At 48.2% G+C, this 24,348-nt stretch overlaps 1 protein-coding gene across 1 annotated transcript in view; it reads right to left on the bottom strand.

Annotated features, from left to right (window-relative positions):
* Positions 1 to 24,348, bottom strand: part of LOC142578515 (transient receptor potential cation channel subfamily M member-like 2) — a 442,858-nt gene that overhangs the window by 282,178 nt on the left and 136,332 nt on the right. The window contains exons 7-12 of the mRNA XM_075687892.1: positions 24,143 to 24,299; positions 19,162 to 19,258; positions 18,946 to 19,061; positions 18,544 to 18,735; positions 16,218 to 16,346; positions 9,429 to 9,631 (exon numbers count right to left, since the gene is read on the bottom strand). Coding sequence (XP_075544007.1) covers positions 9,429 to 9,631; positions 16,218 to 16,346; positions 18,544 to 18,735; positions 18,946 to 19,061; positions 19,162 to 19,258; positions 24,143 to 24,299 — 894 coding nt within the window. The remainder of the gene's footprint in view (positions 1 to 9,428; positions 9,632 to 16,217; positions 16,347 to 18,543; positions 18,736 to 18,945; positions 19,062 to 19,161; positions 19,259 to 24,142; positions 24,300 to 24,348) is intronic.

The following is a 24,348-nucleotide window of genomic DNA, read 5'->3' as shown; positions in this document are numbered from 1 at the left end:
TGCCCTGGGGACAGCGTCGGTCTGCCCTTCCAAATATTCGACGAGGCCTTTTAGCTCCGGGTATGCCCGTTGCTGTTCAGCGAAGTCTTTGGCGCCTATCATTCCAAGGAATGCGTCGTCATTTTCGTCATGTTGCGGCGGCGGGTCAATGGGGGCGCGCGATAGGCAATCGGCATCGGAGTGTTTTCGTCCGGACTTGTAGGTTACAGTGATGTCGTATCCTAGTAGTCTGAGGCTCCACCGGGCCAGTCGTCCTGAAGGATTCTTTATATTCGCTAGCCAACACAACGCGTGATGGTCGCTGACGACTTTGAATGGCCTGCCATATAGATAAGGGTGAAATTTAGCAGTAGCCCAAACGATGGCGAGGCATTCCTTTTCAGTTGTAGAATAGTTGCCTTCCGCTTTTGACAGCGACCGGCTAGTATAAGCTATCACCTGTTCGACTCCGTTTCTTCTCTGGACTAGAACGGCACCGAGGCCTAGGCTGCTGGAGTCAGTATGGATTTCTCTATCGGCGTATTCAGCAGTCATGGAGGCATTGCGGAATCAGGGTGTAGACGAGCCGTATGTAAAAATACCGAAAGATATGTATAGAGGCTCCAGAGCCACCGTAGTCCTCCATAAAGAAAGCAACAAAATCCCAATAAAGAAAGGTTTCAGGCAGGGAGATACGATCTCTCCAATGCTATTCACTGCATGTGTACAGGAGGTATTCAGATACCTGGATTGGAAAGAATTGGAGATAAATGTTAATGGAGAATACCTTAATAACTTGCGACTCGCTGGTGATATTCTCTTGCTTAGTGACTCAGGGGACCAACTGCAATGCATGCTCACTGACCTGGAGAGGCAAAGCCGAAGGGTGGGTCTAAAATTAATCTACAGAAAACCAAAATAATGTTTAACAGTCTCGGAAGAGAACAGCAGTTTACGATAGGTAGTGAGGCATTGGAAGTGGTAAGGCAAGACATCTACTTAGGAGAGGTAGTGCCTGCGGATCCGGATCATGAGACTGAAATAATCAGAAGAATAAAAATGGGCTGGGGTGCTTTCGGCAGGCATTCTCAGATCATGAACAGGAGGTTGCCATTATCCTTCAAGAGAAAAGTCTATAACAGCTGTGTCTTACCAGTACTCACGTACGGGGCGGAAACCTGGAGGCTTACGAAAAGGGTTCTACTTAAATCGAGGACGACGCAACGAGCTATGGAACGAAGAATGATAGGTGTAACGTTAAGGGATAAGAAACGAGCAGATTGGGTAAGGGAAAAAACGCGAGGTAATGATATCTTAGTTGAAATCAAGAAAAAGAAATGGGGGGCATGGGCAGGACACGTAATGAGGAGGGAAGATAACCGATGGTCATTGAGAGTTACGGAATGGATTCCAAGGGAAGGGAAGCGTAGCAGAGGGCGGCAGAAAGTTAGGTGAGCGGATGAAATGAAGTAGTTTGTAGGGACAACATGGCCACAATTAGTACATGACCGGGGTAGTTGGAGAATTATGGGAGAGGCCTTTGCCCTGCAGTGGCCTTAACCAGGCTAATGATGATGATGATGATGACGACGCTGACGATGATGCTGATGATGATTATGATGATGATGATGTATTCGTCGAAGTGCGCAAGTACCGGCGCCGACTGCATGCGTCGTTTGAATTCTTCAAATGCGTCGGAATGCGGCGTTTCCCACTTGAACTCGACATCACATTTAGTTAGGCGTGTCAATGGCTCAGCGATGCGTGAAAAGTCCTTGACAAAGCGCCTGTGGTAGGCACACATGCCAAGGAATCTACGCACTGCCTTCTTGTCGATGGGTTGTTAGAACAGTGCGATGGCAGCTGTCTTTTGCGGGTCCGGGCGAACACCAGATTTGCTGATTACGTGGCCTAGGAACAGAACCTCATCGTAAGCGAAGCAGCACTTTACCGGCTTCAGAGTGAGCCCTGATGACTTGATCGCCTCTAGTACTGTCGCAAGCCGCCTCAGGTGATCGTCGAAATTTTCGGTGAAGACGACGACGTCACCCAAGTAATTGAGACAAGTCTGCCACTTCAATCCTGCTAAAACCACGTGCATCACGCGCTGGAACGTTGCAGGCGCCGAGCTTAGTCCGAATGGCATAACCTTGAACTCGTAGAGGCCGTCTGGGGTGATGAAGGCCGTCTTTTCGCGATCTGTTTCGTCGACTTCTATTTGCCAATAGCCAGACTTGAGGTCCATCGACGAGAAGTATTTAGCGCTGCAGAGCCGATCCAATGCGTCATCTATCCGTGGGAGGGGGTATACGTCCTTCTTCGTGATCTTGTTCAGACGACAGTAATCGACGCAGAAACGTAGGGTTCCGTCCTTTTTTTTCACCAAGACTACAGGAGATGCCCACGGGCTTTTGGACGGCTGGATGATGTCGTCGCGCAGCATTTCGTCCACTTGGTGCCTTATAGCTTCACATTGTCACGTCGAAACTCGGTATGGACTCTGGCGGAGAGGTCGAGTGCACTCTCCGGTTATTATGCGATGCTTTGGGACTGGGGTTTGTCGAATCCTTGATGACGTCGAAAAGCACTCTTTGTATCGTCGAAGTAGACTTCTGAGCTGTTGTTGCTTAATCGTGGGGAGACTTGGATTCATGTCGAAGTGTGTTTCGGGAACTACGGTCGTCGGGGTAGATGCGGCAGAATTCGAGAGGACAAACGCATTGCTGTTTTCCAGAATTTTCTCGATGTATGCGATCGTCGTGCCCTTGTTGATGTGCTTGAACTCTTGGCTGAAGTTTGTCAGCAACACTTTCGTGTTTCCTCCGTGCAGTCGAGCGATCCCTCTTGCGACGCAAATTTCACGGTCGAGCAGTAGACGTTGGTCGCCTTCGGTGGCGCCTTCTACGTCAGTGGGTGTTTCGGTGCCGACCGAAATAACGATGCTCGAGCGAGGCAGGATGCTCACTTGATCTTCGAGCACACTCAAGGCGTGGTGACTAAGAAGGCTCTCCGGTGGTATCGCATGATCTTCCGACACCGTTATTGACTTTGACTTCAGGTCGATTACTGCACCGTGTTCGTTGAGAAAGTCCATGCCGAAAATGACGTCTTGTGAACGCTGTTGGAGTATAACGAAGGTGACAGGGTAAGTCCGGTCGGGAATGGTAATTCTTGCCGTGCACATTCCAGTTGGCGTTATCAGGTGTCCTCCAGCGGTCCGAATTTGAGGGCCTTCCCACGTAGTCTTAACTTTCTTCAACTGGGCGGCGATGTGTCCACTCATGACGGAGTAATCAGCGCCTCTGTCGACTAAGGCGTTGACTGCGTGGCTGTCGAGAAGCACGTCGACGTCGGTGGTTCTTTGTCTTGCATTACAGTTCGGTCTTGGCGTCGAATCACGACTGCGTCGCGTTGACCTGTGGCTGGTATGTGACGTCGTCAGGTCGTCTTTCGTCGTCGCATTCTTTGCTTCCAGACTTCGTCGGCACGGTGGCGTGTCGTTATGTCGTCGAGGTAGTTTCTTCGACGTCTTCCTCGGCGGCGGAGGATCTTCGTCAGTTCGACTAACAGCAACCGAACCTCCATCGGTTGCTGGTTTTAGTTTTCCGGATATGGGCTCGCTGACCGGCCCCGGGCTGGGCCAGTGTATGGTCGGCGCTGCGGCGACAGGTAGCGGCCTGGTGATGGCGAACGCAACGGTCGTCGAGAGCTCCACTGAGTGGCGGCGAGGTAGTCAGCGATATCGCGTGGGCGTTCACCTTGCTGCGGGCGCGGAGCGTTGACGGCGAAACCTCGCATTCCCATCTCCCGGTATGGACACCGTCGGTAGACGTGACCCGCATCTCCGCAGTGGTAGCAGAGCGGACGGTGGTCAGGAGCGCGCCAAACGTCTGTCTGTCTTCCTTGGGTAGCTGCGCTGGCCGACGGGTGGGCGTGCTGGCGGCGGCCGCGGTCGACGGAATTGCGGCGTTTCAGGGCCCTGGCGCGGTCGCGGAGGAGGACCTTGAAGGCGTGCGACGGCGGCGTAGGTCATCGCTTCTGGCTGGGGTTGCGGTAATTGAGGTTGCACCTCCGGAACTCCAAGCGACCGCTGAACCTCATTTTTCACGATGTCAGCGATCGAGGCCACTTGAGGCTGCGACGACGGGAAGATCTTCTGAAGCCCCTCTCGTACGACTGCCCTGATAGCCTCGCGCAGGTCTTCGGAGGCGAGTGATTGAACTCCAGCATAGTTCGTAGAGTTGGTGCGGCGGTCGAATTGCCGGTTTCGCATCTCGAGTGTCTTCTCGATGCTGGTGGCCTCACGAAGAAACTCGTCGACGGTCTTCGGTGGGCTTCGTACCATTCCGGCAAAAAGTTCCTCCTTCACACCACGCATGAGTAGGCGGACTTTCTTCTCCTCGGGCATTTCAGGGTCGGCGTGACGGGATAGACGGCTCATTTCCTCCGTGAAGATCGCGGTTGTCTCATTAGGTAGCTGCACCCAGGTTTCTAATAGCGCTTGGGCTCGTTCTCGGCGTACGACGCTTGCTAATGTCTGCAGGAAGGCGCTTCGGAACAGGTCCCAGGTCGTTAAAGTGGCTTCTCGGTTCTCGAACCACGTCCTGGCGGCGTCCTCCAATGCAAAATAGACATGTCGCAGCTTGTCGTCGCTTTCCCAGCCGTTAAACGTAGCGAACCTCTCATACGTTTCCAGCCAGCTTTCCGGGTCCTCAAATGTGGAACCGCGGAATGTCGGTGGTTCCCTGGGCTACTGAAGAATAATTGGGGCAGCTGCGGCTGCCATTGGGGATGTCTTCTTGGTCGCTTCTGGACCATCTTCTTGAAGTAAAAATTATAAATTATGGAGTTTACGCCCCAAAACCACTTTCTGATTATGAGGCACGCCGTAGTGGAGGACACCGCAAATTTTGACCACCTGGGGTTCTTTAACGTGCACCAAAATCTAAGCACACAGGTGTTTTCGCATTTTGACCCCATCGAAATGCGGCCGCCGTGGCCGGGATTCGATCCCGCGACCTCGTGCTCAGCAGCCCAACACCATAGCCACAGAGCAACTACGGCGGGTAATCTTGGAGTGACTTCTTGGTAGTATCTGGTAGAAGACCGTGTTTCGGGGGCAGCTGCTGTAGCCGCGGCCTTGCTCGGTGTTCTTGGACGACGTTGGTCTTGTCTTTGCGGTCCGGGCTTGCATTACGGCTTGTAGGGGGCGTCCGGTACATGAACGTAAAGCACCTCCACCAGATGTGACGTGGTGGTGACGTTGAAGAACAGAGTAGCAATACTGTGAACGACAAAACTAACTTTTATTGGGCGAACCTGTGCCCACAAAACAGGCTACACATATAGCAGAACGATAGCGACGAACACTTTCGGCGATCGTCGAAAATCTTATCAGCGGGTCCAGCACGTCGGCTTTTATACAGCAGTCATCGAATGTTCCAGACTAATCGCTGGGACCTGCGCGCCTTCCACAAAGTTCTACACCATTCGCGTCACACGATGAAATCAGAGAACACATGGTTCGGCGACAACAGACAGCGGATAGAAGCATCGATAACTTTCCAGAAACTTCGGAAACATGCAGGCGCGTCCCGCGCTGTGCGATAACATTTGTTAAACGACGAAACGTGGTCGCCCCATAAAGATAAGTACACGTGTCAATAAGAAGCGAGACACGTACACAAAAACGCCAACTAGCAATTGGTTTTATTAGCAAGAATAGCACGCCTTATATACGCCATAATAAAGCAGGGGAAATGAAGGAGAAAAACACGTGAAGGGTGATAGCGCGTGAACAGCGCAATAAAACCAAGCACGAGCAACAAAACGCAATTTTCTTTTTCTTTCCTATCAGAACCCCCCGACAGCCACATCCAGAAGAGCAAACTTAGCATCAAAGAGAGCAAGAGAAGGAGTGCTAAAGCACTTGCTACCTAATTTTCTAACGTGGTAGGCCTCTAAGCTGATGCGCGCGGTCTTGTAACTGCTCTTTCTCAGAATCGCCGTCTCTTTCAACCGGGCCACACAATCCGCACGCTTGTTAACGTGCGCAACTAGTTTCTAGTTGCGCACGTTAACGAAGAAACTAGATCATCTAGAAACGTTAAGAAACTAGATCATCTAGTTTCTTCAGTTTCTGAGCGTGTTCTTCTATACAGTCATTGACGCAGTGACCAGTTCCACCAACGTAAAATATCCCACGTGACCATGGAATGCAATACACCACTCCAGTGGAACACCTATCAAACGGTGGGTGGCGGTTCTTCTGGCATCCACGTTTTCTGGCGTTGCAGATGCGTGGACACAACTTTACCTGCTTATTTGTGGCAGAGAAGCAAATTAGCACGCTGTGCCTTCTTGCCACCTTCTTAATATTGCAGGAAAGTTTATGAATATAAGGGACCCGCTCAGACTTAGGTGCTTCCGTTGATCCTCAGTCGTTGTATTTCCCGATCCACGCTTGGATTTTCGAAGGAGGCTTTCTGAAACCTCGGTCAAGACCGACACGGGGAACACTGCAGCCAAAAGATGGCTTACCTCATTATTAAAGCGGGGCTTAATCTGACGTGGGCATGATTTCCGGAGAGGTGATTTCATACACAAAAGCATTTTAATAATGAAGTAGTTAATGGGAAGTTGTCCAGGGCGATGGGACGGCGTGCTGGCGGCGGTTACACGCGACGTAACTAGGCACTGGAGCGGGTACGGTAGGGTATATTGACGGCGGGCGATGGCGGCGGACGCCATCACTTCTGGATGGCACTGGGGCGACTCCGGTGGTACTTCCTGATTTCCCAATGACTGCTGTGTTTTTTTGTCCCGCGATGTCAGCGATCGAAGCAAGCTGAGGCTGTAGTTCGTGGGAGCATCCCCTCAAGCTCCTACCACACAACCGCTCTGACGGTCTAACGCAGGTCATCGGACCTCCGTGATTGAAATTCGGCGTAGTTTGTTGTGATCATGCAGCGGTTGACCGGAATGTTCCCATTTCGAGTGTTTTCTCGATGTTGGTGGCCTCGCCAAGAAACTCTGCGACGGTCTTCAGTGGGTTTTGTATCATTCCGGAGAAAAGTTCTCGCTTCACACCACACTTGAATAGATTAACTTTCATTTCCACGGGCATTTGCGGGTTGGTGTGGCGGATAAAACGGGTAATTTCTTCCTCGAAGATGGCAGCACTCTGGTTAGGTAGCTGCAGTCGGGCTTCCAGAAGAACGTCTGCACTTTCTTTTCGGATAACACTCGTGAAGCTTCTAAAGAAGTTACTAAGGAATAGGTCTCACGTTGTAAGGGTCGACATCCGGTTCTCGAACAAATCATCGTGGCATCTTCGAAGGCGAAGTAGAGATGGTGCAACTTACCCTCAGAGGTCCAGTTGTTGAAGGCTGAGATTTTTTCCAATGTGCCGAGCCAGGTTTTTTGGTCATCTGACGAAGCCCCACGGAAGGGAGGTGGCTCCCTGGGCTGTTTCAGCATGATGGCTGTAGGGGATGGTGCGTCCAGGCATCGTGGTATATGACATTCCTACGGTCTTTATGGTCGGTTCAGGCAAGAGTCCGGGCTTCGGTGGCACTTGCTATAGCCTACGGCTAGATCGTTGCTTTGTGGTGATGTGGACTATGTCCACAAGGTTTGGGTTTTGATTTTGGCTTTGCTCCGCTATATGAGCGCAAAAGCACCTTCACCAGATGTAACGTCGTAATGATGGTGAAAATCATCGCAGCGTCAAACTGCGACTCACCAGTTTAACTCCTTATTGGCCGAACACCCGTGTGCTTAGATTTAGGTGCACGTTAAAGAACCCCAGGTGGTCAAAATTTCCGGAGTCCTCCACTACGGCGTGCCTCATAATCAGAAAGTGGTTTTGGCACGTAAAACCCCAAATATTATTATTATTATTTATTGGCCGAACTCGTGCCCGGCAAAACAAGTAACACTCAAGCACAACGATAGTGGCGAGCAAAGTGGGGTATCGTCCAAAATCAGGTCGGCGGGTCAAACGCGCCGGCTTTTATAGATGACTTGTCTACAGTTTCAGTTTAATCGCTGGTGCCGGCGTGCCTTCCAGAAACCACTACGCATTCCCGTAGCACTTGCGATCAGATTACACAAGGTTCGGTGGCAAAAGACAACGAATTGAACCATCAATTACATTCACAACACCTCTGATCCATGCAGGCGCGCCTGCGCCTAGCCATAACATTTAAAATTTGTTAGTCGGTGAAAAGCGGTCACGGGATCAAGATAAACAAGTACACGTGTCAATACGACAGCGTCATCGATTGAGCTGTCATGAAAAAACGCTCAAGTATGGTTTACACTAAACAAACACACAGGTCGCATTCAAACCTGGTGCTCGGTCACTGAGAAAGTAGGCCGGTAATAATGCGAATAGCATTCTTAAGATACCTCACGCACTTTCCGGTGTCTATCTGTCTGTCAGTCTTTGTCTCTCAGTGATTCGGTCAGTCGGTCTGCTTGGGTCACCTATTTCGGCCGCGAACTTTAGTCACTGAGTTGTCAATGGTCTGCGTACAGCATCGAGCTGATGTGGTCAAGGAACCGGGTTCAAAACGAACCACAGGCCTAACCTGTGTCACAAGATATGTTACGCGGGCTTTGTGCCACTCTTCAGTGAACCTCCTTCATGCTAACATGGCTCACTTAGACTGTGGCACTGGGTGTGCGCTGCTCATATATGAACCACTGCAGTGCTAACTTGAGAAACTTGGTATGTACCATTTGGCATGTGTTACTGTTCAATGACGATAAGGATCCTCTGAAATAGGTCTGGTAATGGGCGGAATTCATTCCTCTGCATAGGTATTCACGTAAGTTTTTCTAAATGTTTATTCAAAACGCGCGCAGCGCGGACATCGTGGCGCCGCTCTCAGAGGCCGCAGCATGTGCAGTGGTAAGCGCGAGAGGAGCCTGGGTGAACGTCTCATGTGAGACGCGCTCCAGAGCTGGTAATACCGTGTGTCGTTACATTTCTTCAATGCTAATCGCATTAACGACCACATTTATGGTACGAAAAGTTCAGCATGATTTCTTTGGTCAACCAGCTAAGTGTATTTTCACCATTCAATAATTTCCTTTTCAACAGTTATCACTGCGTATATATTGCACTTACGCTGTGGACGCCCATTCTTTTTGGACCCAAACGTTGTGCATATCGCCTAATAAAACTTTGTGTTTGTACGCTTAAATCGTAACTACACTCTCCTGTTTGAATCCTTGTGTGTATTTTGGCGTTAGCTGGCTAATCACTCCTTTTGCCTTGGGCTAGTGCTACAACACTATTGCGTATTGTGATAACGTATTTGTACTACCACAACCAGTGCATTCGTTTTAGAAGTAGTTAAAGCGCGCAAAGACGGGCAGGCTGGTACAAGCACCAGGAGCAGCAAAGTCACTTTAACTCGTGCCAGCGTAGTGCCACTCACTTGCTCGTGTCTAGGAGCTCCTGTTTGATGGTGCCTTCTGAGACATACGCGGTGAGCTTCTCGTATGTCATGGACACCAATAATGCCAAGTGGATAGGCTGGTCACAGTTTTTCCACAGCACTTCAGCCGTCTTGCGACGGTTTGTAAAGACGGCCCACAGCGAAAGGATGACGAGAGCCTTGCGCTCAGCCGATGCAGCATCCTGCAGGGAAAGTCATGTACTTCGCCATTGCCCTACAACTATAGGTATACGGGGAGGAGAGCCGTTAAGTAGTTGCTTTCGTACTAAAGGTTTTGCCAAACTAACCTCATGCAAAAAATCTTCTTTGACTCGATGTAATCGAACCACGAAATGGCAAGGCACGAGATAGTCAGTTGTTGACCGGTCTTCTCCAAATTCACACTGATGCAGATAAAGTGGCCTTTACTAGCACTTTGCTAGATTTGAGAAAACGTAGGAGGCGCTGATAATTTTTTTCAAACAACCTACAACAAAAAATTGTTAGCGCTGTCTGGTGATAACTTGTTAATGAGGCGGGCGCTTTACCCTTTTCAATACCGGGAAGACAATAGCTTCCTTCCGTGTGGATGGAAGATGTGCAGCTGCTCAGGTAGCATTAAAAAGCGAGCAGCGTGATTTGCCTGTCTGTGTGGATTTGTTTACTCATATGGCATATAGTTCTGTCAGGGCCCGGTGCAGAGCTTTGAGATGTGGTCAGAGAAGCTCTCAGTTCAATTATTCTGAAAAGAAGGTTATAGGGTTCGTTTAGGCTACGTTTATTACGGTCGAGTGCTTACGTTCTTCTACATCTTTGTATTTCAGAAACGATTCTTAAGAGTGGATCGCATTATACACGCTCTTTAAGTGTTAGGCAAGAGCGTCGGCGTGGGCTTACAACGTGTTTCCTTCTTCATCCATCTGTGTCTACGAATGGATTTTCTGCGCCTCTAGGCTCCTGAACCTGTGTGCACGAATTAATGTCCGAGAGAAACCATTACCAGACAGAAACCATTACCTTTTTGCTTGTCTTCCCGTCCGCCTTCCGTGTGATTTATTGTTTGAATTCAATCAAACCTTCAGCAGTTGGGCATCGACGAAGAATGCCTGTCAGGGTGCGGCATTATTCGATTCGGTGAAGCACCGATTAACGGGCGCCCAAAGGTTGTGGAAATAGAGATGAATGTCGCCAGCCACTCTGGCAAGCGGCCGCAAAAAGTCGAAGGTAGGCTTAGAGATTATTGTATTTTTATGGTCTGCGCGACCGTGACGCCCCGACAGCTTTTTGCAACTCCTGTGTAATCTCTCCCGCACCCGTGCATTCAGAAGCTTACTAAAAAGGCGGGGTCAATCCAGTGTCCACGAATTGCTAACAGTGTATGTGTGCCGGCAGCGCCGTATGGCCTACCGCCGTCGTTTGTCTTGTGTTTGTGAACGAACAATAGAGGCCCGCCATAGTCTCAAGGGTGTGTGTGTGCGTTGCAATATGAGTTCGCCAACTCTAAATGAACGGGCGAATCACCCGTTCCCTCGTCCATAATTAATGGAGGCGTGGCCAAGACCTTGGATGCAGCCGGGATCTAATTGGGCAAACTTGATTGCATCGTCACCACTTTCTGCCGTTCCCCAACACAGGGAACCATGGAAGGGAGAAGGTATTTAAACGCAGGTGTTAGACCGAGCTAGGCAGTCTAGAAGCTGAGCCTGCAATCTGCTGAGAGGCGTCAAAGAGCTCGTGCCGACCAGTATCAACTGGGCCGCCTAGCTGCTTCTGAACTGCGAGTTACTAGTTGGCGTAAGAGACGTAAGACCAACGTCTGCAACGAAGCTTACGGTAGTTCCCATCAAGTTAGATCGACGCAAGTCGTCATACTTAGACTCCCGGAAAACCCAGCCCAGCAATCGCATCCACCGCAACGAAATCGGCTTGCCGCAACGAAATCTTCGCGAAAGCTCTGCCGTTGACTCACGCTTTATGGACTTGCTGCTGCTGCCAGGCCATGCGTATGCCATAATTTCTTTTCTTTTGAAGTCTGTTTAGTTAACCACCGTTAAGTGCGTTTTGAGTAGTGTTAATTTCTACAGTTACTGTTAACTGTTCATTTTATTTCTTTAATATTCATCACTGATCTAGTTTAAGTGTATGTGTGTAAGTGCTCTTGTGTATTTTGTGTTTCTATTATTCTTTTTGTAATTTCCAGTGGAAAAATATTTTTTTCTGTCTTTCTCCCGCCTCTCAGTCCTTCGTTGTGTTCGCTTGAGTACAGAACAACCAACCGGCTGTAAACCCCGTCGACGACTTCGCGCTGGCGGCGAGCGGGTGACAAGTCGCGACATTAAACTGGCACCGGTAGACAGGACGCTCCGCAAAAATCAACACAGTGAACGAAGAACCAGAATCGGGGAAATTGCTCGATTCGCGCTACCGACACGTAAGTACTAAATGTAGAACACCCGTCCATGCGAATTATGAGCGCGCAAGTTTTGGAGGGGCAGTGCGTTTTGAAGAGAAAGGAGTTCGACGAGGGGTTATAATGTGGCAAACAGTTAGGCCTACAGGGCGCTGAGCTGAGGGCATGGACTGCGGAACAGCAGAGACAGGCAGTTGCCGTAAGAGAGCGCGAGGAAAAGAGAGATCTAGAGAACGAAGAAAGAGAGAAGGGGCGAGTGGCGGCGAAAGAAGCCGTAGAACGGGAAATACTGTTGTTACACGTGACGATTCAGCTTATTCGAGGTAGCAGTGAGAGCAGAACTCACAACCAGCACCCTGATGTAGAGGAGTTTCACACACAGCAGTGAAAGTGTCAGGCGCCGATTGAAATTGACAGACCCTAATTTACCGGACACCTTAGAGCGCTATGTATTCGAGAATCACTGAGTTACCTGATTGCGGGAAATATAGAAGGCATAAGATACCCAGAGGATGCGAAATACGTCACCGAACAGTACAGCAGTGAGGAGAAGATGCAACAAGAGCCCGTGGCGGCAGCTATCACCCTCGCCCAGGCGCAGGCGCAGCCATAAACGCCTCCCAAATTCCAGGCTTTCCGAGGCCGCGGTAGAGTTACCAGGCAAGAGAGGAAACGCGAGCAAGCAGAGAAGTTGTGAGGGGCTTGAAAAATTTTTCACTAGCATCAAGCGGTACCAGACACGCTCAAATCAGAAGGGAAGTGTCCAATTGCAACAGAAAAAGTGTCTACTTTATCGATGCTACGCGGAGAAGAACGGACGTACAGTGCGCCAGCTCGTCGGTCCGAGGTGTTACCGAGACGCGGTGTCGAACACGGCGCATGAAAGTTTATTAATGGTCGCTTAGGCACTCAGAAGACTAAGGACCGGATTCTGAGGAATTCTATTGGCCGGGCGTCGAGGCCGATGTGAAAAGGTTTGTCGCTTCTTGCGATATTTGCCAGCGCAGGGTTCCAAAGGGCAGAGTGCCACGCGTTCCACTTAGAAGGATGCCCATAGTTGAAATCCTATTGAAACAAGTGGATGTCGACACAGGGGGTCATATACAACCATTAGGGAATACGCTGCACAAGAGTGAAGCTGCACCACAACCATCAACAAAGCATTACGTACGTGTCTTCCCCGGATTGACCGGGTACTATCGAGAATTCATCCCGAACTACGCCAAAGTGAGCGCTCCCCTCACGGAATTAACCCGGGAATGAGGGAGCAACTCTGTCAAATGGACAACAGCATGCGAAGAAGGGTTTCGGGAACTAAAACGCCTGATCTCCAAAGATCCGATATTGCGACTCCCGAATTTAAAGCAGCCCTTCGTACTACGTACAGATGCATTGGACGCGAGTGTGGGAGCCGATTATTTGAGTCGAATATAGGGTTATTCTGAAGTCGGAGATCTATGTGTTGTATGTATATAGACGTGTAGTTTGCTGTTCGATTAGCTTCTTTTCTTGGTGTAGTACACATTCAATATTGCGTGTGTATGTTTTTGGTATACAGGGAACGATGTTTCTCCTTTCTTTTTCTCGAAAATGCCACTCGTGAAAGCAATTATAATTTTACATTATTCTGAAAGTGTGGAGCGGGGGGGGGGGCATTTTCACGGCGCGCAAATATACGATTTGGCGAAGCACCGATCAACGGGCGCCAAAAGTCGTGGAAATAGGGACCGGTGGGAAAGACCCTTATTCCCAGCCACTCGGGCAAGCGGCCGAAAGAAGTCGAAGGCAGGCTCAGAGATTATTGTCTTTTTGTCGTCTACGTGACCATGACGCCCCGACGGCTTGTTGCAGGAATCCCTGTATCTTCGGTGCGACCGTCAAACCCCGACAGCTTTTTGTAGAAACCCTTGTGTATTCTGTGCCCCACGCGTGCATTGAGAAGCTTACTATGAAGTCGGGGGTGAGAATACTCCGAAACGTCTTGAGTGTCTCTACAATCCTGTGTCCACGAATTGCTGACAGTGTACGTGTGCCGACAGCGCCGTAAGGCCGGCCGCCGTCCTTTCCGTTGTGTTTGTGTTTCACACACCCTTGTGTTTCCCTCAAGGGTGTGTGTGTGCGGTGTAATACGAGTGCGCGACCTCTAAATGTAGGGGCGAATCACCTGTTTCCTCGCCCCTAATTAAAGGGGGTGCGGCCAAGAACTTGGGAGGAGCCGGGATCCAATTGGGTGAACTTGATTGGATCGTCACCAATATCTGCCGTTCCCCAAGACAGAGAACTAGGAAAAGGAGAATTTATTTAAACGCAGGTTTTACACCGAGCTAGGCAGTCTAGAAGATGAGCCTACAATCTGCTGAAAAGCGTCAAGGAACTAGTGCCCTCCAGTATCGCCTGCGCCGCCTAGCCGCGTCTGAACTGCGAGTTACTATTTCGCGTAAGAGACGACAAAGCAGCGTCTGCAACGAAGCTCACGGTAATTCCCCTCAAGTTATCTCAACATGCTCTGGGGTAGACGTCAGACCTACACTCCCTGGAAACCCAGCCCAGCAATCGTACCCACCGCAACTACACCGGTGTGCCAGCTTTCTTCGGGAAAGTTCAGCCAACGACTCCACGCTTTATGGACTTGCTGCTGATGCCCGGCCATGCGTATGCCATCATTTGTTTTCTCTTGAACTCTGTTAGTTGACCACCGTTAAGTGCGTTTTGTGTAGTGTTAATTTCTGCATTTAGTGTTAACTGTTTGTTGTATTTCTTTTGTATTCATCATTGATCTAGATTAAATGCATTTTTGTTAGTGTTCGTCTGTTTTTTGTTTCTTTTAATCTTTTTTTCATTGTCACTCGATAAAATTTTTTTCTGTCTTTCCCCCGACTCACCCCTTGGCTGTGTTCGCTTGAGTACAGAACGACCAACTGGCTCGTATACCCCATCGTCGACTACGCGCCAACGATGACAAGCCGTGACGATGCCCCATGCATTACTTTCTTTATTCCGCACATTCTCGTATTCTCACATTCTCGCAAGAAAGAAAAAGGATCAATTCGCATCTGAAAATTTTATGAGCCCCTATTGTGAAATTTGTTTTCGCAGGTCTCCGTTTTTTGTCGTTTCCCTACATTTCTCCGCATGAAGGAAAGTTTCCCTACTTTTCTTTCGCATGAAGTTTCTAGTTTCAAAAACAGCTCAATGCATTTCTTTGGTAGCCTATGTATAGGTGACTTACTAGCTCTTTGATTCGATACACACATTAATTTTTCAAGAGAGGAAAAGTAAAACTAGCTCAAACGTTACCGTTTCGCTCCAGCTGCAACCGACATACGCTTCTTTATTGGGTGGAATTTCTTGGGGTTAACCGTAAGGGCAATCGCCGTGGGACGAGCCAAAAGCACCCTTAATCGCGTAAAAATACTCACTCTACCGCACCCGCGCTACCATTACCAGTATTGTGTGCGTGACCACAGGTTTGCTCGAGACCAGGTGCCGCACAGAAATGCCTAGGACTCCCCGCTTATTACTGCACAGCTCTGTCACGAGAGCGTACACAACTGGCAAATAAACGGTGTATTCTGGCAGCATCTCTGTTGTGCTGACCGAAGTCGACACGTATGTGGAGAAACCTGGTGAACGGTCCTAGCTGTGGTTTATGGTATTCTTTCTAATGAGCTGATTTTTTCGGTTAGGCGTGAAAGTGCCGTTAAAAAAACGTGCGTGAACTTTCTTCCCATCCAGTACCAACTTCGCAGAGGTGCCTGATGGCTTCGACATGAGCGAGAAGCCCATTCCTGTCAGCGCAAAACACTTAGTCGCGTACGGAAGCTAGTTTGAGCAGCAGCCACCCTTTGTGGCCATCAGTGGTTGTATCAAACTTTGCAGCTTAGAGTAGCGGCACCGTTGGTAATGAGCTCCCGTAGGTCCGGTATCGTTCATAGAACAAAGCTGAACGCCGCATCCAGCGGGTAGAACCAGCTCCAAACTCCGGCTTACTGGTTCTAGCTAGTTTTCAGCTTCACTTCAGAGTTGTATTTAGCCACGACATTGCTGCGGTTGTCCTTTAGCGAACTCAATGTCCAAGTGGCGCTGTGTGCGCCTATTCTTGCTTTTCTCGTTCGTGTAAAATATGCGCTTTATTCCGCTGTGCTTCTATGCGCCCTCACCAAAATTTTACCTCTCCGGCTAAATCAAAGCGGTGCTCGAGGCAGAAGTTTCGACAAATTCAAGCATCCTGTATGGCAGCAGTTGAAACTGATGGGACTAATGTGCTGGAGAGCATACCGCATGAAGTCTCTGCTAGCTTCCGTGGCCTCCAAACAAAGGTGCGTGGTACCTATGTGCAGGTAGCAGGTGAACATATAGCTTGATTGGCAATGTCTTACCTTGACGTATGTGCCTACAGCACTGTTGGCGGAAAGCTCCTCCTGGTTGAGAAAGTCTCGCAGGCCGGTAGTTGTCTCTATGAGCCAGTTCAAGTCCGTTTCAATGAAGTTTCTGCCGATCTTTGAGAGCTGTAGTAACGAAAATTTGTGCACGCGCAAAGACCATGTTTTAATCACGTTTTAAGAGGCATGAAGATCTCTGGTAGCATGATGCGAACCTTTCTTTTTTGTTAAATGGTGAAGGTACATGAACGATTTTTACAATATTCGTATGTGAGTCATCTGTCTGATTGATGTAAGCTTTATTTTGTCAGAAAGCAGCACTGGCGTTCTCTTTTGCTCCATATATTTCAAATAGCGGTTGTTGATGGCAGATAAAATTTCAATTTGCCCTGTAGGGCTGCGTTGCATGGTTTCATACTTGAAACGTGGCAAAATATTGTGGCATACGGATCGGCTTTGCCGGTTTTATTATCTTCTCCATATCATATGGTTATGGCATGCATGCTCTAAGAGCTTGAGTAGCCTAAACCGCCTTTGCAGACAGAGCTTCTAATTAGCTAAGAGCGCTTCATCTTTCCGGTTATTTAAGAATTCAGATAAGTCTAACCTTCCCTAAGCATTTAATTTGCTACACGTTTATATTTTACTTTATTTCAATTCTGCATTATCTATCAGCTGTGCTTTGTCTAGTACGCGCTTCAAGAAATGGTTGGCTCCTCATCTAGAGGATTTGGTTGAAACACGAAACCGAAACGCTTATTCTTGGAAGCAGTGGCAGCGTTGTTGCACATTTAGAAATATAAGTCCATAAATGTGCACAGTCTTCTATTATGTTGCCATTACGCTCGGTTTTCGTTCTTTTGCGATACTTTAACTATTCTCAAATTTGACATTTATTTGTTTATTAACGAATATTCTGTACGGTATTCTTCTGAATATATTTTCATCGTGCTAGTTTGAGTAGTTGAAGGTTTTCTTTTTCGTACTTGATTTGCGTACGTTTTTACTGAATGGCTGCGTTTCACTGTAGAAGAAGGCACAAAATGATGCATGTGCGTTAATGATTAATAATTTATTTGCGTGGCGAAACTAGCTCTAAGTGGCGAAACTAGTTCTTTATTGGGCGAACCTGAGCCCAGAAAGACAGCCTACACTCAAAGCACAACGATAGCGGCGAACACAGTCGGCGATCGTCGAAAATTTCATGGGCAGGTCAAACGCTTCGGCTTTTACACGAGTCGTCGAATGTTCCAGCGTAATCGCAGGTGCCCGCGTGCCTTCCAGAAACTACAACGCACTTCGTGTCGCGCATGCGATAAGACTACGCATGGTTCGGCGGGTGCATGCACAGCAGAAAGATTCAACTATAACATTCCAGTACATTCGAATTAATGCAGGTACGTCTCGCACACAGCAATAACGTTTAACATTTGTTAGCTGGTCAAAAGCCGTCCCTGCATGAAGATAAGCCAGTAAACAAACTCAAAAGCTTCTGCGTGATCTCATTGGTTTTTCTCGGCCATAAGAGTTCTTAAATTAGCGTAGATGTACAAGACCACGTCCTGTATGTTTACATGCAATACACCTATAGGGGTTTTGAAGAAAATAATAGAAACTTCAATAAACATCAACTTTAACTATTCGAAAAAAAGACAGCTTCGCTGAAAACTTCATTATGAATAAGCAAGGCCGCGTAAGCTGCAGTATCGTTTTTTTTTTGTTACTGTACCCGTGCGTTATTTTTTGTCACTGTACACGTGTGACAGCCCTCAAGCTTTGGGGTTTCCCCTGGGCACTGTAAATGAAGAACTACTTTACTTGGTTGGTTTGATTATTATGTTTAGGCAATCTGCGGCTGCGCTCACAGTCCTTTTGTTGCTGTTTCCTCTTCTGTGTATCTGGTTACTGTCCATGTTATGTATTCTTAGAAAAATGAAGATATTTCCATGAAATTGTGATTTGTGCATTAGCACTTCCACTGACTACTTTTTGTTTGACCTTATTCTTTTGCGTGTCTCAGTTTACGGTAGAAACATGCCCCCTGGCCCATTTGATGATTTTACTATACCACATAGTAGGAGCAAATAATGGTGCATGGTTGTACACGTAACTTATAATGGTGTCGTGAGAAGTTGGAAGATATATGGTGAGACTTCGCTGCATGTTCATGTACAGTGCGTTGACTCCAGGAAGAAGACGAAGTCGATATAGGTCTTTCGCAAGATCTGTCAGCCTTGAGTACGTCCACCGGTTAACTACGAACACGTCCATACCGGCAGGAAAGCCGCGCACGTCACGGAATACTTATTCATTTGAGACCAACCAGGCTGTGTCCAAGTGCTCCTTCCCAACAAACTGTCCGGAAGAACTCTTCATGCTGTATCTTGGCAAACAGTTGCCGAAGTCTTTTAGGGTCCAAGTACTTGTGAATTAGAAATCCTCGATTGAGAAAAATGTGCAAGAACTCTTCCCGCTTTGGCTTCAGCAATGCGTACTCGAAGTCTTCTCGGTCAATCTGCAATACATCGAACAATTATCAAGTAGCAGCAACATTTACAAAGTATTGTTTTTCTCTGGGCGGGGTATAGGTGACTTTACTTCTAGCTCGTATTGCGCTTTACAAATCGCCTGTCTAATGAGCTTTGTTCTCTCATTTGGGTTGGTCATTGCAAGTGCCAAGAATATGTGCGGACACTGAACGGAACAGAGAGGTAATCTACTTTACCTGATACTGCTGAGCAAAGTCCTTTGAAAAGACCTTTGTCATAGCTACGTGGGGGCAGTTCCAATCGAGTGTGAGAAGCAGGTCCTTTTTAATTTGGTGAGCCTGGTGGTGCTGCACTTGTGCTGTTGAGAAGCGTCCGCGTGAGTAAGAGATATAATTACAAATTACAGTCGAAATACGCATTTCTTAGAACAAGTTTCTTTAGTTTGTACTTACATTTAAATACGGCTTTAACGAGAATGTCGTCAAGGTGCTGTAGGTTATTGTGGTGGTGCTGAATGTTAATGACCGTAAAATACATTTGGTCTTGAGTCTGCAAAGAAATTACATGAGGTACGCCTGACTTAGCGTGAAAAAAATGTTATTATCTATTGGAGAAGTCAGCAATACGAGGACTAATGTACACTTAGAAGCACGTCCTACTTTTATTTCATTATACAGTGCTAACGGTAGTATTGATGTAGCATCCCCGTGAATAGCCAGATTGCACAACCTTGTAAGTAGGCGCTTAGGGCATATTCCTAATGAATATACAGTCCATTATTACAATAACCCCGCAGAGCATAAGCGTAGACGTTCCTGTTTAGCTGATTATTATTTATGCGTTTGTAGCTTTCAACATAATTTCAATGTGCAATTGCGGTCAGATGATGTACCCCATGGTTGTAAGTCCACAGCCGCCATTGCTGCGCCTCATAAGTGCTCTGGAAAAAACTTACTGCTTCCTCATTGAGAGGATTTGACTATAACAAGAAAATGATACATGTCTTCTAGTAAGCAATAGCAGCCCTGTTGCACAATTACCAATACCAGTGCACAAATGTGCACAGTCCTTTATTACTGCAGTTTTGATTGAAAGGCGAAGCAAGGACGTCGATAGCAAGCACGGGAGGCCGGTGCTGCTGCGCACTGTGAAGAGCATCCAGCGCGCCACGAGCCTTCATAGTAAAATATGACGTCACGGTCAGTGCATGTGTGACGAAACTGCGTCGTTTGAAAGCTGAGTAGAAGGTGAGCAGAAGTGCTAAAAAGGTGTGAGTGACCGCCATGGCACCGAGCAATCACGTTTGTTGGGATCACTTTCGAAAAAGCGCCGGAAATGCTGCAGGAATGCTGTCGTTAGCACATGTCGACAGAAACCGCAAGGTACTTCTAAGCACGACACGCGACGTGTCGTGCTTAGAACGACTTGTCCTGCGACGTGTATAGAGGAGTGTAGACGCGCCTCGCATGCGCTCCAACATTGACCGTCGTACGCGTTTTCCGGGCTTTGCACTGTTGCAACCAGCATCAAAAGAACGAAGGGATTGACCCGCATCGAGTACGCCCTATTTAGACGTAATCTGGATAGGATTTCTGTTCCTATGAGACGCGTTTTTACGAGCTAGGGAAGCGCCCGGTGAAGCCTAAGACGCGGAGGTGACTACAGCCGCGACAGAAATGACGCCGTGCCGGAGACTCCGCAGCTGTGGGTAACTGGCCAGGCTCCTGCTAGCACTAACCAGGCCGCACAACATTTAGGCGCGCTCTGGCCCCGTTTCATTAGTCTAAAATAGAGTCGCCGGTCCCAGCCGTTGACTCCGCGGCCATGGAAGCTGTAGACTCCAACGAATATCCTAGGGACCTGGGCGATGCTTGTTGGTTCACCACGCGAGCCAACAGTTTCAGGTAGCACTAAACCCACGCCAGTGACAACCAAGAATCAAGCAACGCGACGGCCACCCGCACTACCTGCGGACGATTTAAATGTGGTGCTTTCGGACAATGGGGAGGTCTTAGCCTCAATTAATGGACTAGACACTTGGTGGCACGCTCCATCAGCTTGGCAGCAGGATGCATACACACGCAACAAGCTCATTTCCACATACAACCGGAACAAAGCAGCATCGTTGCCAGTACGCCGGGCGAAACCATTGCTACAAAGGTGCACGTCTTCACGACGCTACAACTAACACTGCAGCGACATAGAATCAAAGCTTATGTATCTCCACTAGACAACGCTTACAAGGGCAGAATCACCAGCCCCGACAAGAATACATCACCCAGCCGCTAACCCCAAATGCCCCACAAAAAAACATAAACCTCTGATCAAAGATTACGTGAAGAAAGGGAACCAAAGTCATGTCGCCACCACTTATAGTCTCACCCAAAGGACGCCGATCGATGTGTCCATCGAGGCGCAGCCGCTTCAGGAGCAGGTAGCTGTCCCAAGAGAGCGCCTTGGCAGCCAAAGACAGCACACGAGCTAGGCTTCGTCCCCGTCCCCGAAAATACACAGAGCGCGCAGCCAAGAGAGACCGGCATTGCCACCCGCCACTGAACCCGCGCCCACTGGAGAGACCCTTCCAAGTAAGGAGAGTTGAGCAGAAGGGTCTCCCAGCCCTAAATCTCCTCCGTCCCAATTACTGCTGTAGCAGCGTAAAAATCAGCCCCAGCGGCACCGAGCGAAATCGCCGCGTGCACGTGCGCACATCACTAGAACACGCTAAAGTGGCCCTCCCGAGCTGTCAATTCTACGTGTCACACTCCGGGACCATCCGAACTAGGGTTGGCCACCTCCAATAAATTATAAATGGGGCGGCTTCCTCTGCTCAGCAGCCTCCACACCAACACTAGATATCCGCTCCATCGCACTTCCCAGCTATAACGCACACTATTGCACAAAACAACTGTTTCAGGATGCCCTCATTACACTGGGGAACTCTCTTAGAGCTGAAACGACTAACATGATTACTCAGGCACTAAACGATTTCCACACAAAACTGGAATACATGTTACTGGGGCATACACAATTGCTTGTATCTGAAATTAAACAACGCATGCAGAAGACGTTCAAATCCTTCAGCACGGGGAGCCAGGAATTACTACCGCTGGCTCTAAACACTCAAGACCTCACCAAACGGGCTCACCCGAACACCCGACCTACGAAGTTCGCCAAAGATAGGGTCCACAAGCGAGATTGAGCACCACAAACATTCTAGGCCCTCCCTAACCATGTCTCAGTGAAACTGCATGGGGTATCGACAAAAGCGGAGCTATATGCAGTAGTACACCGCCCCTCACGCCTCTTCCCTCTCCCAAACATCGTCGCATTGCAGGATACGCACTGCACACCTACTATCTTGGGCTGCCATGCATAAATAGACTAACAACACGATCGCTTGCAGCAATCCTAGTATCAAAGCCCGTCGCGAGGCTAGAACACACTAACGTCACCGGTCCTTCATGTCCTGGGAAAAAACAATCCTCATAAACGCCGCCAATAAACTTGAATGATAATGAGTCATATTCTATTGCCTGAATCTAGAATGGACGATTTAGAGTACTTCATAACGTAGACATGCAATCGAGGGAAGCTAGGGAATCTAGGGAAGTGTGGGTACTTTGCGATTTTAATGGCCTCACACAGTGCCTGGAGATACGCATCAGCAACTCCCCAAGGTGCCAACTCAGGTCGTCTCGTCACCAATCACAGATGTACTCTAACCATAACTCCGTTCGACCAACCAGAATAAGGACGAGCGCCACCAGGAATACCTGCCCGGATCTAACTTATGTGAGGAAAGAGAAGAACTGTCACTGGTCCACACTACTGGAAACCCTAGGCAGGGATGATTATATCATTTAAACTACTCTTCAAATATCAAACCCCGCATCCCGGAGCGCAAGATAAGGCTGACTGATCGCGAAGCATTTACAAAACAGGGATCTGAAAACGACGCCGCTTAGATGCCGACAGCTGAATGGTTACTGTGTCTGCAGCCTTGCGTCGAAAAAATCAAGCAAGCGCCCAACTACCACTCAAATCCCATACGTAGACAGGCACCTAGTACAGCTAGAAGCGAGCCTAAGCTTAAAGAAACGCTAGCACAGGCAGAAGCATAATCACATGTTCAGACTTCATATAGCTGAACGCACGCAGCGAACCGATCAATAAGCCACAGAGGTCACGGGATACATAGTAAGGTTCGTTACAGCGCGACACAAGACAATGACCAAAGAAGGAATAAAACGACGACAGGGCGCTCACTCTGAACTGATATTTTATTGATGATATGTCTAACGTATATATAGGTGCCAGTTCTGTGTGCCATTCCATTATATTGTGGTAGGTGGGACAAACGAAGTGCGGTGTGAATTTTAGACTTAGGGAGCATGAGCGATATCTTCAAGTGGTTGCGCCACTTCATCTCCTGGAGCGTTGCAAGTCATGCGGTTGTCGCCCCTATAGATAAAAAAAACTCATTTTTGGACAGGCAAGCCAATTGACAAGGGTAATCGCTGAGGCTTACACTCTAAAGATTAGGGACAAGGTATATATCAGCTAACCGTATATCGCTCTTCATGACAAGGAACTGCGTTAACTTTGTCAATTTTGATTACGCGTGAGCTGGTCACAGTTGCCTCGATGTATCTCTGTGCTTTGTGCATGTCATGGTTATAAACTGGCACCTATATATGTGTTAGACATACCTTCAATAAAACGTCAGTTGAGAGTCAGCACCGTGTGGTCGTTTTATTCCTTTTTTGTCCTTGTCTTGTGTTGTGCTGTAACGAACCTTACTATGAACCCCCACCAACTGGCCCAACTTGCCGTCTTGATGCAGTATACTCACGCGATACAACTAGCACCGCTTCCGCAACTCACTAAACAAAGCAATGAGTACTGCAAGGACCTGAGTCCTACTCAGAGCCCCCCTGACCTGACGAATACACTGTCCCGTATTACCACTGCCATCAAGAAACTTCACCACAAACAAGAGCAGACTTATAATAAAATACTGACCAAACTTCAAGGTAGACACAATGCTACAGGCTTTCAATCTGAATAGAAAAACTACCCGTACAACGAATAAACACCAGTGGATACGGAGTTCATGAACTTCAAGCTGCTCTTATGATAATAAGCGCAACACGGCACCCTGCAAAGACAACATCCAGTACTCCCTGATTCCAAACCACAACGACGATTATTTAACGAACTCGCGGAGTCCTGGGAATCCGGAACGCTACCCCGGGAATGGGCACACACAATGTTAACACTAATTCCTGAGTTTGGCAAATGATTCCAACTCAACAAGCGATGGCCATTCTTGCGTATTTGTTTACTCTCTGTGGCAGTGTTTCTTCGTGTCCACCGTGACAAGGAAAAAGCAGTAAAGATTGAATACATAAAGAAAAATGTAAGACTTCCTACCTGACTCGCAATGCGCAGACACTCGATGATTCTGTCCTTGAACAAGTTCCTTGAAAGGGCATTGTCTCGAAACTTTGGGAACATCTGGCATATGTGGGAGTTTATTTCTGGCTTGAGGACATTCTCAATGAATTCAGGATCCCAAATTGTTACGCCACTAGAACGAAAAGGTATGCAGTTTCGCTTGTGATGCGAAGCATTGATTC

Source organism: Dermacentor variabilis, chromosome 4 (assembly GCF_050947875.1).
Source record: "Dermacentor variabilis isolate Ectoservices chromosome 4, ASM5094787v1, whole genome shotgun sequence".
NCBI lineage: Eukaryota > Metazoa > Arthropoda > Arachnida > Ixodida > Ixodidae > Dermacentor > Dermacentor variabilis.
The sequence above is the reverse complement of the archived record's forward strand: the minus strand, read 5'-3'. Positions and strand labels throughout refer to the sequence as shown.